Below are 14,943 nucleotides of genomic sequence, written 5' to 3' on the forward strand. Positions count from 1 at the left end.
ACAATGGACGATCGTCTCGACCTCCCATTCACGCTGAAAGAGCTGCGTGCAGCGATTTCCTCTTCAAGACACTCAAGTGCGCCTCGTCCTGATGGTATTACCTATTCTACCTTGCGCCATCTAGGCCCTCGAGCGACTGAAGAGCTCCTGGCTTTATATAATCTCTCTTGGTCCTCGGGAACTGTGCCTGCACATTGGAAGACAAGCAAAATTGTGGCATTATTGAAACCAGGCAAGACACCCCATGCTATGCTTTCCTACAGACCTGTGGCGCTTGCCAGTTGCATAGGTAAAACCATGGAACGCATGGTTTTGACGCGCCTGGAGTGGTTTTTGGAGAACCGTAATATATATCCAGACGCAATGACAGGCTTCCGAAAGGGTAGGTCGTCAATCGACAGCGTCGTCGACCTAGTAACAACTGTTCAACATCAGAAACGTCGTCGTCGATTAACGGCTGCTGTCTTTCTAGATATCAAGGGTGCTTTTGACAACGTTCTACATGATGCAATTTTAAATGCCCTAGAAGAATGTGGCGTCGGGGGACGTATGCATCAGTGGATAGCCAGCTATCTTCGAGGGAGAACAATATTCATGACAACTCCAGACGGTGAAACAATGAACCACCCCGTCTATCGTGGAGTGCCTCAAGGAGGTGTATTGAGCCCAACTTTATTTAATATCGTTCTCATTGGACTGGTCAAAGAACACGCACGCACAGTCTCGGTCTCTGTGTACGTAGACGACATCTGTATGTGGACCACGAGCTTAACGCGCTTGCAAGTGCAAACGAAGCTGCAGCGCGCGGTGTCAATAACGTCGACATACCTAAACAGTCGCGGACTGCAGCTCTCACCGGAAAAAAGTGTAACCATGGCATTTACACGGAAGTCAATGGCCTGCTACCCCGTCATGATTAATGGGAAGATTATACCTGCAGTAACCCACTTCAAGTTTCTCGGAGTCACCATCGACCGTGACTTATCTTGGTCGAAGCACCTCTCTGGATTAAGAAGAAAGCTGGACAGCTTTACTCAGATCATTCGACATATGGCTGGAAATTCATGGGGGCCATCCAAGTCATCTCTTCTGCAGCTCTACCAGGCACTTTTTGTTGGCTACTTCCGCTACAGTGCGCCTGTACTTTCTCGGCTAAGTACAACTGCTATACGCACGCTTGAAAGTGCTCAGGCTCGCGCACTGCGAATTTGCCTAGGTCTACCACGATGTGCTTCTACTTGGGGCACTATTGCAGAGGCACGTGCGTGCCCAGCTCGAGTTTATCTGCAACATGAGCCATTGCGACTACATCTAAGGCTACTGACTAGACACAGGAAACATCCACTCGCGAACATCACAAGGGTACGGCCTGTGTCCGCTTACTCAGAAGCCGTGTTGTCGCAGCAAGACTTATTGCCGTCGGACTTCGAACCATATGACATACCCAAAGTTCCACCCTGGACGATGGCAAAGCCAACGGTGAGACTCTCAATCCCTGGAATAACGAAGAAGTCGAAAATGCCGCTTGCTGGTCTCAAGCATTTCGCGCTATCATACATTGCTTACATGTATGGACATTATGAACATGTTTTTACAGATGGTTCCGTGACACAGACCTCTTCCGCGGCTGCCTACACGGTGCCAGGAATGGGGATCGCACAACGGTTCAAGACAGGACACAGGACGTCGTCTACAGCGGCTGAGTTGACCGGAATTCGAGAAGCAGTTCGCTGCATACTGCAACAGAGTCTCGAGAAGTGGACAGTGTTCTGTGATTCAAAACCAGCACTGCAACTCATCAGCAATTATATGAATGACAGAACCGCATATAGTCCTCTCATTTATGACATCATGTCTCTGCTTGCTGAGGCGTCTCATTCCGGGCACACCATCGTGCTGCAGTGGATTCCTGGCCATTGTGGAATAGCTGGAAATGAACAGGCTGACGCGGAAGCAAAAAAGGCGCACACTGACGGCACCATTGTAAAAATTCATTTTTCCCGGTATGACATTAACACCTTGCTCCATAACACCATTAAAACTTCTACGGCACGACATTGGGACAACCCCGAACATCGACAAGAGCGCCTATATAGACTTGACGCTGGACTACAATTCCGGCTTCCACTTCGGTTGCGGAGAAGCCAGGAAACACTCATTCATCGATTACGGCTGGGTGTGGCATACACCCACCGATACCTTCACAAGATTGGACAAGCACGGGACCCTGAATGTAGCGTCTGTCACGCTCTCGAGACAATAGCTCACGTACTTTGCGTGTGCCCTCAATATGCGACCGAACGAAGACAACTCAAATCTACTGTTGACAGCTTGGACTCCCGCCCCTTTTCAGAAGAAAAGCTTTTGGGCGCGTGGAGGAGTGTTGACTGTGCCCAACGTGCCATAAAAGCACTTTTGAACTTTTTAAGTGAGACTGGTTTAGACGATCGCCTCTAGAAGCTGTGAGACGTGTAGTCAGTGCGAAATGTGTTTGCGCAAAAACTTTTTGTGGCAAGATTACTTTTTGTAAGGACAAGATTACTCTTAGTGTAGTGCGTCTCCAGTGCGCATCCGCATATTGGACAACGTGTATATAGTATCTCATTGTACCATATCATAATCATCCGCCACCTACCTTTCCCTGTATTTCCCACTTTCCCATTCCCCAGTGAGGAGTAGCAGGCTAGAGACACGCTCTCCAGGCCGACCTCTCCTCCATTCTCTTCATTAAAATCGACTCCTCCTCCTCCCCACACGAAGACACGTGGCATTGAAACATGCCTGGACGCGCTTGGCAGGATTCGTTGGGGCAGCGCTGAACTGGCCAAAATGTCCGCCGCTGTGAACGAAGCCCCGGCGTCCGTTGCATCCGCGCCGCCTATACCGCACGTCGGAGGCGAAACGTAACAGTGGCCAGAACACAGCGCGCGAACCTATCAGCACTCGGCGCGCTCTGTCCCCATCGCAGATCGCTTTCTATATAGGGCTGCGTGGAGATGAGAGGGTGGCACGATGCTTCCGCATAATTAGACAACTCCCAAAGTTTTGTTTGTTTATCCGCGATGGAACGATAGATGCTCGGTGGGCTAGTGTATTACCGCTCCGCGAAGGAAGCAGACGACGAAAAGCAGGGGGTTGCTCGAATGGCGACACCCTCTCCACTGTTTTCTCGAAAGCATCGCTGCGGCCACGGCTCGACATCTTTCTTTCTACGGTACACAGTAAAACAAAGACATGCAGACATCTATTATTTCCATAAACATTAATTCACCTGCTGAAGCAACAGATAATAAAAAAGTTGCGTTGCCTCGAATAATTATTGAAGTTACGTGTCACTGCAGGTGACGTCGCTGCACCGACATTTACGCAGGCGGACTTGCGCGACTGACGTAGACTCTCCGGCTGGGAGTGCGTTGGCTGCAAGGAGATGGGTGCACGACGTCTGGTATGAAATGTCAGCTCGTTTCCTGACGCGTAGCGGTGTAATGCTTTGCAGACACGATCGTTAGCGCGTATCGCATGCCCTGCGCTTGCAAACTCGAAATGGCCAGACCTGGTGACGGGCCCTATAGCGCGCGCTCCTGTCGTCTTCATCCTATTCAGACATCTCACATATCCAGACAGAAATAGCCGTGGCGCTACACACGCATGGTCAAAAGAAACGCGAAATCACATCAGTTCTTATATCTGCCAAATTTGTCATCTGGCTGAAAATGGCGCACGTACACAATCATCGTCGCCGTTACGGGCCTGTCCGCCCGAATTTTCTGGGCCGAATGCTGCCTTCTCTTCGTCTCGTTGGCACTTGGGAAAGGATGGAACGATGTTTCGCGACTCTTACACCTGTGGATGTGCAATACTGCACGCAACAATAATGTTCTCGAGGCTTATTTTTGCAGCGCTGCTAGTACATCAATAAAGGCTTTGACAAGCGACCGATCTACGCAGCAGACGCTGTTGTTTCGGAATTCGTTCGCGCGCATCCCGGATAGAGTGATTCGCGGCGTGGCCGCTGTGGGGCGTCCGCTTCGCGAAAAATCGCAAATACACTCTTAAAACGGTTGCACCCTTTGGGGTGTATATTTGTCCCACAACAATAATCGTCACCTGCCTTGCTTGCGTTTCCTTTCTTGAAAACTAGGCGTTCGATACTTTCCTGTCGAGAATGCTGCGTCACACTGATAACGCGCATGCCGTTCGTGACTGGGAAGTACCGGGCTCGCGGCGTTAAAGATAGGAAACGCGGGCAAGACAGATGACGATTATTGTTGTGGGACAAGATAAGCCCCAAAGGGTGCAAATTTTTCTAAGAGTGTACGGAACATCACGCCGACGGCGGCAATTCGCCTTAAAATATAAACGCCATGCAAGCGATCTTGGGCGCGAGAAGCGATGCGATGGAGATGGCTGTCGCGTCCGCTCGTCGCCTACGAGTCGTACCCCATGCGAGCGACGATATTGAGCGACGTCGCCCCAGTGTTGCCGGCATGAGGGCAGCAATATACGCGCCCAAACTAGCGTGACACGTGCTTCTTGAATTTAAGTTCATGTACATTACGGTAAGAGCCGCATAAAATATTTCTGAAGGTCTTGCAGTAGTAGGCTCTTAACCTTGCACGCATAAATGTCAATAGTTTGCTCGTTCCGTGCGACAATCTGCAGTACTTGAGCGATGCACATCCAGTTCCGGCTTCGCGCTATTGGCTAGTCGCTCATAGCAGTTCCGGGCGACGAGCGACGTTTTCTGAATTTCCAGAACCGAGCGATCGAGCGACGAGACCGAGCGGTCTGTTCAAGCGACGGCCCATTTTGCCGCTCGAAGCCATCACTCGTCGCCGTCACGTACAAGATCACCTTAAGGGCTCATTCACACCGGCGACTGACAGTGGTCGCGCGACCAAGTTGGTCGCAAAGCGACCAGTCGCAAATGGTCGCAAACGGTCGCCTTTCTTGAAAAGCGACCATTTCGGGCCAGTCGCTCTCTGCGCGATTTTTCAGTCGCGCGACCGCGGTCGCAAAACTGATAAACCAATCAACGGCGAGGAGCTATAAGTGTGCGCATAGATGCTATCTCAATAACACAAAAAAAAAAGGCGTAAGCCCATTCACCGCGCTGGCACGTTTTAGGGAATATGCGACGCAACTCTCAAGTGCAGCAAAACAAGTCCAAATAAGTGGGTTTTATTGCCTCGAGGAGAATCAAATGTTGGCGGAGCAGCGGGCACGGAGGGCACGCTGCTCTGCACGCAGCGTCGTGAGACGCCGTTCGACCCATTCTTTTTTGTTGGCAGCTTCCGCACAGTATAGCCTCGGCACCGGGGACTAGTTGCGCCCCGCGCCGAGCGAGCCGTGGTGGGGGCGGAGGGGGGGGGGGCGGCGGCGAGCGACGCCGGTCCCAGCTCACGTGATCACGGTCGGCCTAGTGCGGCCGATGAAGTTCTTCATCTCCGAAATGTGGAGGGCGATGGCCACCAGGGGACACAGCATCTTCTGCGTGGTTTGAAAGATGAAATGAGAAGGAAGGAAGTATTTTAATGATTAGAAAATGTAGAGAGGTCGGCCGGATAATGGAGCATCTGGCCTGCTACTCTACGTAAGGGAAGGGGAAGAGGGGAAGAAAAAGGGTCACAATGAGGGATGATAATGGGAGGAACGAGGTGAATGACACATTACACAACTGGTATCACAGGCGTGAGTCCAGGCCCGTGTCACCTAGGAAACGTGAAAGTGCACGCATTGTCTCTGTCGTCTGCCAACTCTGTGGCCACGCGCCAAGCAAGAGGTCCTCCGACAGTGGTCCATTGTGTAAATGTCTCAATGTATCTGCCAATGTCAGTCTTTCTCGCGCATACTCAGGGCACACCACGAACATGAAATGAGAAGAACGGAAAAAAACAATATGCGAGGCACTCGGGGTTTTGTTGAGGGCCAGCTGGTGCACTTAGAGGATATGGCGGGCTAAGAACGCGAACTTACTTAAAAGGTGGTGTAACCAAGGTGATTGCCACGTAAGGTGTGTAACCAAGGTGGTAACCAAGGTGTGTAACCAAGGTGTGTAACCGAGGTGGTAACCAAGGTATGTACCACGCAAAAGTACCACATAAACACACACACATTGTTGGAATGTCTCAGTGTACATACCATAGTAGATAAACACGTGGCCAGTCGGCATGAAGCCTTGGGGTTTAGGACAGCAAAGATTAGCGCTGCAAACATAAGCGAGAGACGAGAGACGTAGTACTGGTGGCGCGTGGTAGAAAAGAAACACAGCGATAACCAATAAAAACTGGTACATAGCGTCAGAATGATGTAACTACGGATTTATTGTAGGCATTAGAAGCAGAATAAAAGCGTGCCTACCATCACACAATTAAGTTGGATATGAAGTTGAATAGTGCGTGCTGGATTGTGATCCGCACGTTACAGCCCCTTCTCAAAAGGATATTCAGTCATAATCGTCCACATTACTCGCAGCTATAAATGCAGCGATTGATGTATGTCGCTACTAGTGCTTGAGAATATCCGTTGAACCGGCTATCCGGTTTAACCGGAGGGAAATGAATCCGGTCTCGAAAACGAGTTATACATACTTTGAGAAACGGATATTCAGGATATCAGGTTTAAATAACCGGTTAGCCGGATATTCGAACATGAATTGTTGGCGCTTAAAGAAGGAAAGGTGGGGAGGTCTACCAGAGCAGATATCGGGTTGCGCGAGCGGTTGCAAAAGTAACTACAAATATAAGAATACAAGAGAGAAAGAGAGGTAATTTCGAAACAAGTACAGGAGAAGAAGTATCCGCCCATTCGAATGACCAACCGAATAACCTATCACTCCGGTTATCCGGTTTTCAAATCGAATAACCGGTGAATCGAATAACCGGATAACCGGTTCTTTTCCCCGCAAAACCGGTTTGAGGTTGCTGCTCTGGTCGTAGCTACGCATTCTCGGCAGACCGTGACACGATTCCGGCACGATGACTCCCTGCCGCGGTGACTCATTGGTTATGGCGCTGCCCTCTGCTACTGAGTACTAAGGTCGCCGGTTCGACTGCCGTGTGCGGTGGCCTCGCTCTTATAGAAATGCTTCAGTCCTCACTCCAGTTTCCATCAAGGTACGAAGGCTTAGACGGGTCCCGCGAAAATAATTCGACCACATTATATCTGATCAACAAATCTGTTATGCGAGCAACTTCTGTCCTCGGTGAACACACTTCAGGGCGCCAAACGTACCGAACCCTCAATGCCAATGCGTCACTGTGACCTCACGGATTTTAATGTTTTTTTTTAGTATTTAGGCAGCGTTCGCTCAATATAAGTTCCCGAAACTCGCTATGTTCAATCTTTGGCTCCATTAGAACACAACGGACGGACGGAAAAAAACTTTAATGGGTAAAGGACCTGCGAGGTTGCCAGCCCAGGCTCAGGCCACACGGGCATTGTGTGCGGTGAGGCATAGCCTTTCCCCCGCTGCCCGCTGGATAGCCCATAGTTGGTCGTCTAGTTCCGAGCTAGTCAGAGCGCTTAGCCATCGAGAAGGTCACACAATGTACTCGCTAAAGAATTAGCCAGGCCCTAGAAGACGCTGCCAAAATCCATGACATCACAGCGACATGGTGCGGGAATTTCAAGGCGGCGTCGCCACCTGTTTTTTGTTATTACGTTTTCTTCTGGCTTACCAAGCGTATTATCGTGGTAAGAGTGCTCTTTTCGACATTGAAGCAGCGTAACTTACTGATGCAGAAGAAATCTTTCTATTTAGTGTCCCTTTAAAGTCAGATCATGGTTTTGGTACATATATGAAATTCCAGAATTTCTTCTGATAGTTCCTTTTTCTTTACTGAGCAACAGCGGCAGAAGTACGAAAGAAAGACACTTTGAAATACATGACGTGACAGTGACGTACCGGGGCTGGGCTTTCGATGTTCAAGAATAACTCCATCTTCATTTGCTTTTCTTATAATCAAGCTCTCACCGCGATATTAACTATAACAGAGCTTCGAACGAATACTTCATACGTATAAACTGATTAAGCGCTTTCCTAGAGCGTGTCTAACTACTCCACTGCCTCTACGCAAGCTTTACGATAAGTGATGCCGTATAACCGGAGCGTTCGTGACAAGGAACAAACACATCTAAAAAATTACAAAGGACTAAGAGAATTGAGAAGGTTCCGACACGCACACACATTGCTTGATGTGCGAATAGCACGCGTTCCTGGAAACAGATATCTTAGACGAGTGGACGACGTCCACCCTCACCCCCCCAAAAAGAAAGGCTGAGTCGGGACTCCGTGGAATCCGGAATAGCCTCGCATAAAAAGAATGTAGGACAGCCACGGGCGAGCTTAAAATCACAGAGGGGCGGGGAGGACGGTTACCTGCGAATCCTCCTTGCACTTGAGCGGGTCCGGCTCGTAGCTGTCGATGTAGACCCGAATGGTGGCGCCCTGGCTGCCCGTGCCGCTCAGGCGGTACACGATGCGGGAGCCGTCGGTGAACACGATGCGCAGGCCCTGCGAGGGGGAGCGTTTTTTTGGGGAGGGATAAACCAGAGGACCGCAGTCGTCCACTATTCGGGTGGCGCGCGTCCCGACTGCGTCGAGTGTGCAGTCCCCACGACAGGATCCCCACGACCGGAAGCCATCTACAGATATAGGGGCAGCGGTGATTCGTGAAGAGGGAATGTCTAAAAAAAACGCCCCAATTTCGGCAATATGGAAAGGAAGATGAGCGGGAGCTGTGTGGGCAAGAGCGCCAGAGGGAGCCAAGGCGAATCGGCCCAGCACAGGGCGCGCGGTAGGTTTTAGTACTCCTGCCGCTCGAAGGCAGAGCTATGCGCATGGAGGAAGGAAAAGAAAGTTAGGTGGGAGCACAACGCAACGCGATTGAAGACAAGCATTTGGGCCCAACACGTGATCGCACGTCAAAGTGCGCGGTTGGGTTTTGGTGTGCCCGCTCTGCAGGCAGAGCCACGGCAGGGCAGCCGAGCGAGCGCGCACCGAACAAAAACTACCGGCATAGCTATTGGGAGCCAAACGTCTCGCTCCGTGGTGTCGGTCGACGCAAGAGGTCACGTGTTGGGCCGCCACTGAGCAAAGCGACTGGCTTCACGGAGCTTGCGCTTTTCAAGGCTGGCCGCGTGACGTAATGATCTAACTTTTATGCGTTGCATATTGCAACCACTCAGTTGAGCCCTTGGGCGCGGCCGGGCAGCCACCAACCACGTGACGTGACGTCACGAAAGCCGGAGGAAAAGCTGGGCCCCAACTCGCGCGGTCGCGCGCGGCCGCAGCCACCACCTGACTCCCGCTCCTCCCGCTAGGGGCGCTGCTCTGGCACGTGACGCGAAAATCGAGTGCCGCCAAGCAATACCACGCCCTCAAAAAAAATAAAAAATAAAAAGACCGCGCAATATGCAACGCATTCTTGGCTTAACCAAGCTAAGCCTGGCCATTTTTTTCCCTTCCTCCATGGCAGTACGGCAGGGCAACCGAACCAGTGCACGTCGATTAAGAGCTACTGGGGAACCAGACGTTGTGGGCCACTACGCCGAGTCTCAGAGGTCACGTGTTCGGCCGACAGTGCGAGGGAAAAAATGCTAAAGAAACTCTGAGAATTGTCTTCCAATGCGTAAGTATTCTTCGGCTCGGCTGTTACTTCACTTCCACTAACTTGCTTTTCCCAGCTTATGCCTGTCTACCGATCGCTTTTCCGGTGCCAAAGAAACCCGTGTATTGAACGGTGTAGTGATGAGTTGCCGGGAAGCTGCATGTCCCCTTCAAAGCGATCGTATCAACCGAGTCGGAACGACGTCACAACCGGTTTCACAACAGCGATTTTATTTCCTTTTTTAAAGTTAATTTTCCCGTTTTCCTTTTTTGTTACGACCTTCACGCGGCAACGTCACCAGTCTTTTTTAACGCCACCGATAATTTATGATTATGAAAAATCGATTATCATTATCAGGATAGGATAGGATAGGGATAACTTTAATAAAGTGCCGGCAAACGACGATTTAAGGTGTCGTGACGCTGGCCAAGCGTCGACCCGGCGTTATACTCTACTCTGCACTAGTCCAGTTGGGCCCGTTTGTAGTGGGTCATGAGGCTTGTACTTTTCGAGCGCACCCCGGGCCTGCTGGACGGCCCATAGTTGTGATTCCTTGTCTGCAGACTGCAGTGCACCTTGAAGTTCTATTCTTCTTCTTCTTCTTCTTATTATTATTATTAATAATAATAATAATAATAATAATAATAATAATATCACCTATACCAATCAATTATATTGTTACGGTTAAAGTTAAACAGGCTTTATTTAAGGACCGAGATTGATGGCGAAGTAAAGATGGCGTCCCGAGGCTGCACACCCATGCACACGCTAACGTCTTCTTCTTCTTCTCCTCGCCCGGCTCATGCCGTAGCAATCCCCGGTTGCCAGACGAAGCCCGCTGGGCAAGTCCAAATCACTCGGAAAGCGTAGGGTGAAACCGCTTAAGACGGGCAACATGTACTAACTGGGTCCGGCTAGACCGACGACCAGCCGACGTCAAGCGTGCCACCACGTACGTCAAGTCACTCAAGCGATCTACAATGACGAATGGGCCCGTGTACTGGGGTAAAAACTTTTCGCATAAGCCACGTTTACGTTGCGGAGTCCACAACCACACAAAGTCTCCTTTGGCGTACGAGACAAACTGATGTCGGCTGTCATAGCGCTCTTTCGATCGGTCTTGCGATGCCACAGTGCGAAGACGAGCGATACGCCTGGCTTCTTCGGCAAGACAAAGCGCCTTGGCAACAGAGTACTCGCTGTGAAAGTCAAACGGTAGTATAGTGTCAATGCAGCTTAGCGGTGAACGTGCGTAAAGGAGATAAAAAGGACTGTAATCGGTCGTCTCATGCTTTGCAGTATTATAAGCATAGGTGATGAAGGGGAGTACGTCATCCCAGTCCTTGTGATCGGAAGATACGTACATGGCCAGCATGTTAGTTAGAGTTCTGTTCGTACGTTCCACGAGCCCATTTGTCTGAGGGTGATAAGGCGTTGAATGACGGAACTGCGAACTGCAGAGACGAAGCAGTTCTTCTACGGCGTCCGCAACGAACTGACGACCGCGATCGCTAATTATGACACGGGGGGGACCATGTCGAAGAATAATGAATCGAAGCAAAAACGTCGCAACGGACGCAGCTGTTGAAGATGGTACGGCCGCCGTTTCCGCGTAACGGGTCAGATGGTCGACACATACGATCACCCATCGGTTGTCGTTAGATGATCGGGGAAATGGGCCCAGAAGATCGATACCCACTTGTTCAAATGGCAGGCAAGGTGGCGGCAGAGGTTGGAGAAGACCTGGCGGAGCGGTCGTAGGGCGCTTGTAGCGTTGACATTGTTCGCAACTGGCGACGTAGTGCTTGACTGTGGCCCGCATTTTGGGCCAGTAAAAACGCTCCTGTGTCCGGTTCAAAGTTCTTACGAATCCTAGATGACCAGAGGTTACATCGTTGTGCATGGCTCTCAGTATGTCCGTTCGCAGACTTTGCGGCACCACCAGAAGGAAGCGTGCTCCTTTAACAGCATAATTGGTCTTGTAAAGCAGGCCGTCACGGACACAAAATCGACCGGTGGCTCCAGGACGCGATGCTGCTACAAATAGAGGTTCCAAACTAATATCATTTTCCTGCTCTGCTTTGAAAGTCATCGAATCTGGGAATGTAGAAGAAATGGGAGCAAAACAGTCATCAAAATTGTCTTCGTCACACTCCGTCGTCGTCAGAGGAAGGCGGGAGAGACAGTCCGCATCTGCGTGGCGACGCCCGGACTTGTAGGAAATAACGAAGTCGTACTCCTGCAGTCGAAGAGCCCAACGTGCCAGTCGTCCACTCGGGTCACGGAGATTCACCAACCAGCACAACGCGTGGTGGTCAGTAATGACAGTGAACGGGCGTCCATAGATATAGGGTCGAAATTTGTGGACAGCGAAAACAGCTGCCAAGCATTCTTGTTCAGTCACAGTGTAATTGCGTTCCGCCTTAGTCAAAGAGCGACTAGCATAAGCCACAACGTGTTCAGCTCCTTGATGACGTTGCACAAGTACGGCACCGATGCCGATGCCACTGGCATCAGCGTGCACTTCCGTAGGTGCGGATGCATCGAAGTGACGCAATATGGGCCCTGACGTTAGCAGAAATTTTAGCTGGCGGAACGCGTCGTCGCAAGCCGATGTCCACTTGAAAGGGACGGCTTTTTGGAGAAGACATGTTAGGGGGTACACCACGTCGGCGAATCTTGGGACGAAGCGACGAAAATACGAGCACAGGCCCAAGAAACTTCTCAACTCCCGCACTGACTTCGGTGCTTCGAAGGAGCTGACTGCCTCAATCTTCCGTGGATCTGGCCTCACACCGTTTTTGTCGACCAGATGCCCAAGTACTAACGTCTCGGTTTCCCCGAAACGACATTTCTTGGAATTTAGGATCAAGCCGGCTTGTTTGACACAATCCAGAACAAGACTGAGACGGCTGTTATGCTCACTCAATGTGCTGCCAAAAATCACCACATCGTCGAGGTAGCACAAACAAATTTCCCATTTAAGTCCTCGGAGGATAGTATCCATGAATCGTTCGAATGTTGCTGGCGCGTTACAAAGGCCGAACGGCATAACGTTAAATTCATAAAGACCGTCTGGTGTCACGAAGGCCGTTTTCTCCTTATCGTCTGGGTGCATGGGTATCTGCCAATACCCTGATCGCAAATCCAGTGATGAAAAGTAGGCAGCGGAATGTAAACAATCGATGACATCATCAATTCTAGGAAGTGGATACACATCCTTTTTGGTGACCGCATTCAGTTTCCTGTAATCGACGCAAAACCGCCACGATCCATCCTTCTTCTTTACTAAGATCACTGGTACTGCCCACGGACTAGAAGACTCTTGAACGACGTTATTCCGCAGCATGTCTTTCACCTGTTCAGAAATAACTGTCCTCTCGGTTGAAGAAACGCGGTAAGGCTTTTGCCGAATGGGGTGCGCAGATCCGGTGTCAATTCTGTGGCGAGCACGAGAACGCGGGAGTGAAGCCTGCTTGTCGCCTTGTGTGAAATCGAACACAGAAAGATGTGCCCACAATACTTGTGCGAGAGCGCGGCGCTCATGTGAGGGCAGTGCCTTGTTGATCATTCGTAGGATCTGCTCTTCAGAAATGTTTCGTTGGGGATCGCTAGTATGAGACTGCTCCTCCTCGCTTAGAACTGTAATGGAGCTATAAGTAATCTTGTCAAATTCAGCAAGCTTCATATCACGCGGGAGAACGGCAGGGACGCAAGAACAATTGAAAGCCCACAAATTTGAGACGCCATTCACTACTCTCACGACAGAGCGTGGCACGAGTACATCTTTCTTTGCGCAGCTCGACGTAAGTGGCTGGACTTGCGCGTCAAACGATGAAAGGTCGGCAGCAGTGAAGTTGACAGGGACACGTGACAGCGACCAAGGCGGTACCAGCAAATTCTTCGAAACAACACAATAGTTTTTCACTGGTAAGGATGTGTCGGCAAGGGTGGCGAGAAGTGCGCTATTCAAAGTAATTTCGCCTGTGCCACAGTTAACAGATGCACCACAATCCTGAAGAAAGTCAATCCCGAGAATTACGTCATGAGTGCACCGCGGTAATACGAGGAATTCTGTTTTAAGGTCTTCTCCTCCGAACAAAACACTTGCAACACAGATACCAAGGGGCACTAGGCACTCTCCACTGACACCACGAAACGTCACATCACCATTCCACGGGAACATAACTTTCCGACCCAGCCTCTCCTTGAAAGTCACACTCATGACGGAAACGGTAGCACCAGTATCCACTAATGCTGTTGCAGGTATACTATCAATTAACACACGCACTTTGTTCTTCACCATCATAATAGGCAGAGGAGTATTTCGTAGAGACGCAGACGGTCCGGCGACCTTACCTCCATCGGTCGCGCCGGCTAGTTTCCCGACGGCGGAGGTGACGCAGCACGTCGCCGTGGTGACGGTGAACGGCGTGGGCGACTGGTTGGGGGCGTCAGGCTGCGGTCCGAAGCTGGCGAGCCACTCCTTCTACTATATTGGCGGAAGGTATTCCGGGGTGGCGCGCCTGTGGTGTTTGCACCATCAGGGTCTGTCGGCCAACGGTCGTCATAACTGTCACGTTCAAAATTAGGCCAAGTTGGTGGTGGGCCATATCTTGTCTGTCGGCGCCGGCGACAAAAACGAGCAATGTGCCCTGAGGCGCCACAGCTGTAACACACAGGCGATGCGCGACCGACGTTGTAAGCCTCGGGGTCAACCCTGGGACGCTGCGAATAATAAATGCAATCTTCCGAATTCCGATTCGTGGTGGTAGCTCGACGAGTTCGTTGATCGTGCGTCACGTCGTCGGGAAAGGTACGCCGGTGCTGTCGCAGCTGATCGACTCGACACTCTGCAACGCCTGGCATGGCAGACAATGCGGACACAGCAGATGCATGTTCTTGAGGTTGGTTGGGAGCCCACCCAAGCTGTTCGACATCCGCCCCTTTGTTGTGTCTTTCAAGTTCTTCGCGAACAATTTGCCTTATCGTTGCCGCAAGGTCAAATTGAAAACTGTAGTCATTGTCTTCAACGCTTGCCACCGTTGCGACATTTGCTAACCTGCCGAACTTAGGCGTGATACGGCGCAGCTTCAAGGCCTCAAATGTGCGGCAATGCTTGATGAGGTCGGCGACCGAGGCGAGACTCTCCTTGCCGATTAAATAATTGTACACATCCTCGGCTATGCCTTTGAGAAGGTGTCCAACCTTGTCCTCTTCGGACATTCGAGGATTGACCGTTCTGCAAAGCTTCAGGATTGCTTCAATGTACGTGGTACAGGTCTCACCTGGGACTTGAGCGCGCTGCAGCAATGTCTGCTCCGCCCGCTTC

General features: G+C 50.8%; 1 protein-coding gene across 1 annotated transcript in view; it reads right to left on the reverse strand.

Annotated features, from left to right (window-relative positions):
- Nucleotides 1–5,165: 5,165 nt before the first annotated feature.
- The window catches only part of Pgm1 (phosphoglucose mutase 1), a 49,712-nt gene continuing 39,934 nt past the window's right edge, over nucleotides 5,166–14,943 (reverse strand). Inside the window, exons 7-8 of the mRNA XM_070525010.1 lie at nucleotides 8,381–8,515; nucleotides 5,166–5,490 (exon numbers count right to left, since the gene is read on the reverse strand). Of these exons, the coding sequence (XP_070381111.1) occupies nucleotides 5,401–5,490; nucleotides 8,381–8,515 (225 nt within the window). The 3' untranslated portion in view covers nucleotides 5,166–5,400. The remainder of the gene's footprint in view (nucleotides 5,491–8,380; nucleotides 8,516–14,943) is intronic.

The sequence above is a fragment of the Dermacentor albipictus genome, chromosome 9 (genome assembly GCF_038994185.2).
Source record: "Dermacentor albipictus isolate Rhodes 1998 colony chromosome 9, USDA_Dalb.pri_finalv2, whole genome shotgun sequence".
In the NCBI taxonomy this organism is placed as follows: Eukaryota; Metazoa; Arthropoda; class Arachnida; order Ixodida; family Ixodidae; genus Dermacentor; species Dermacentor albipictus.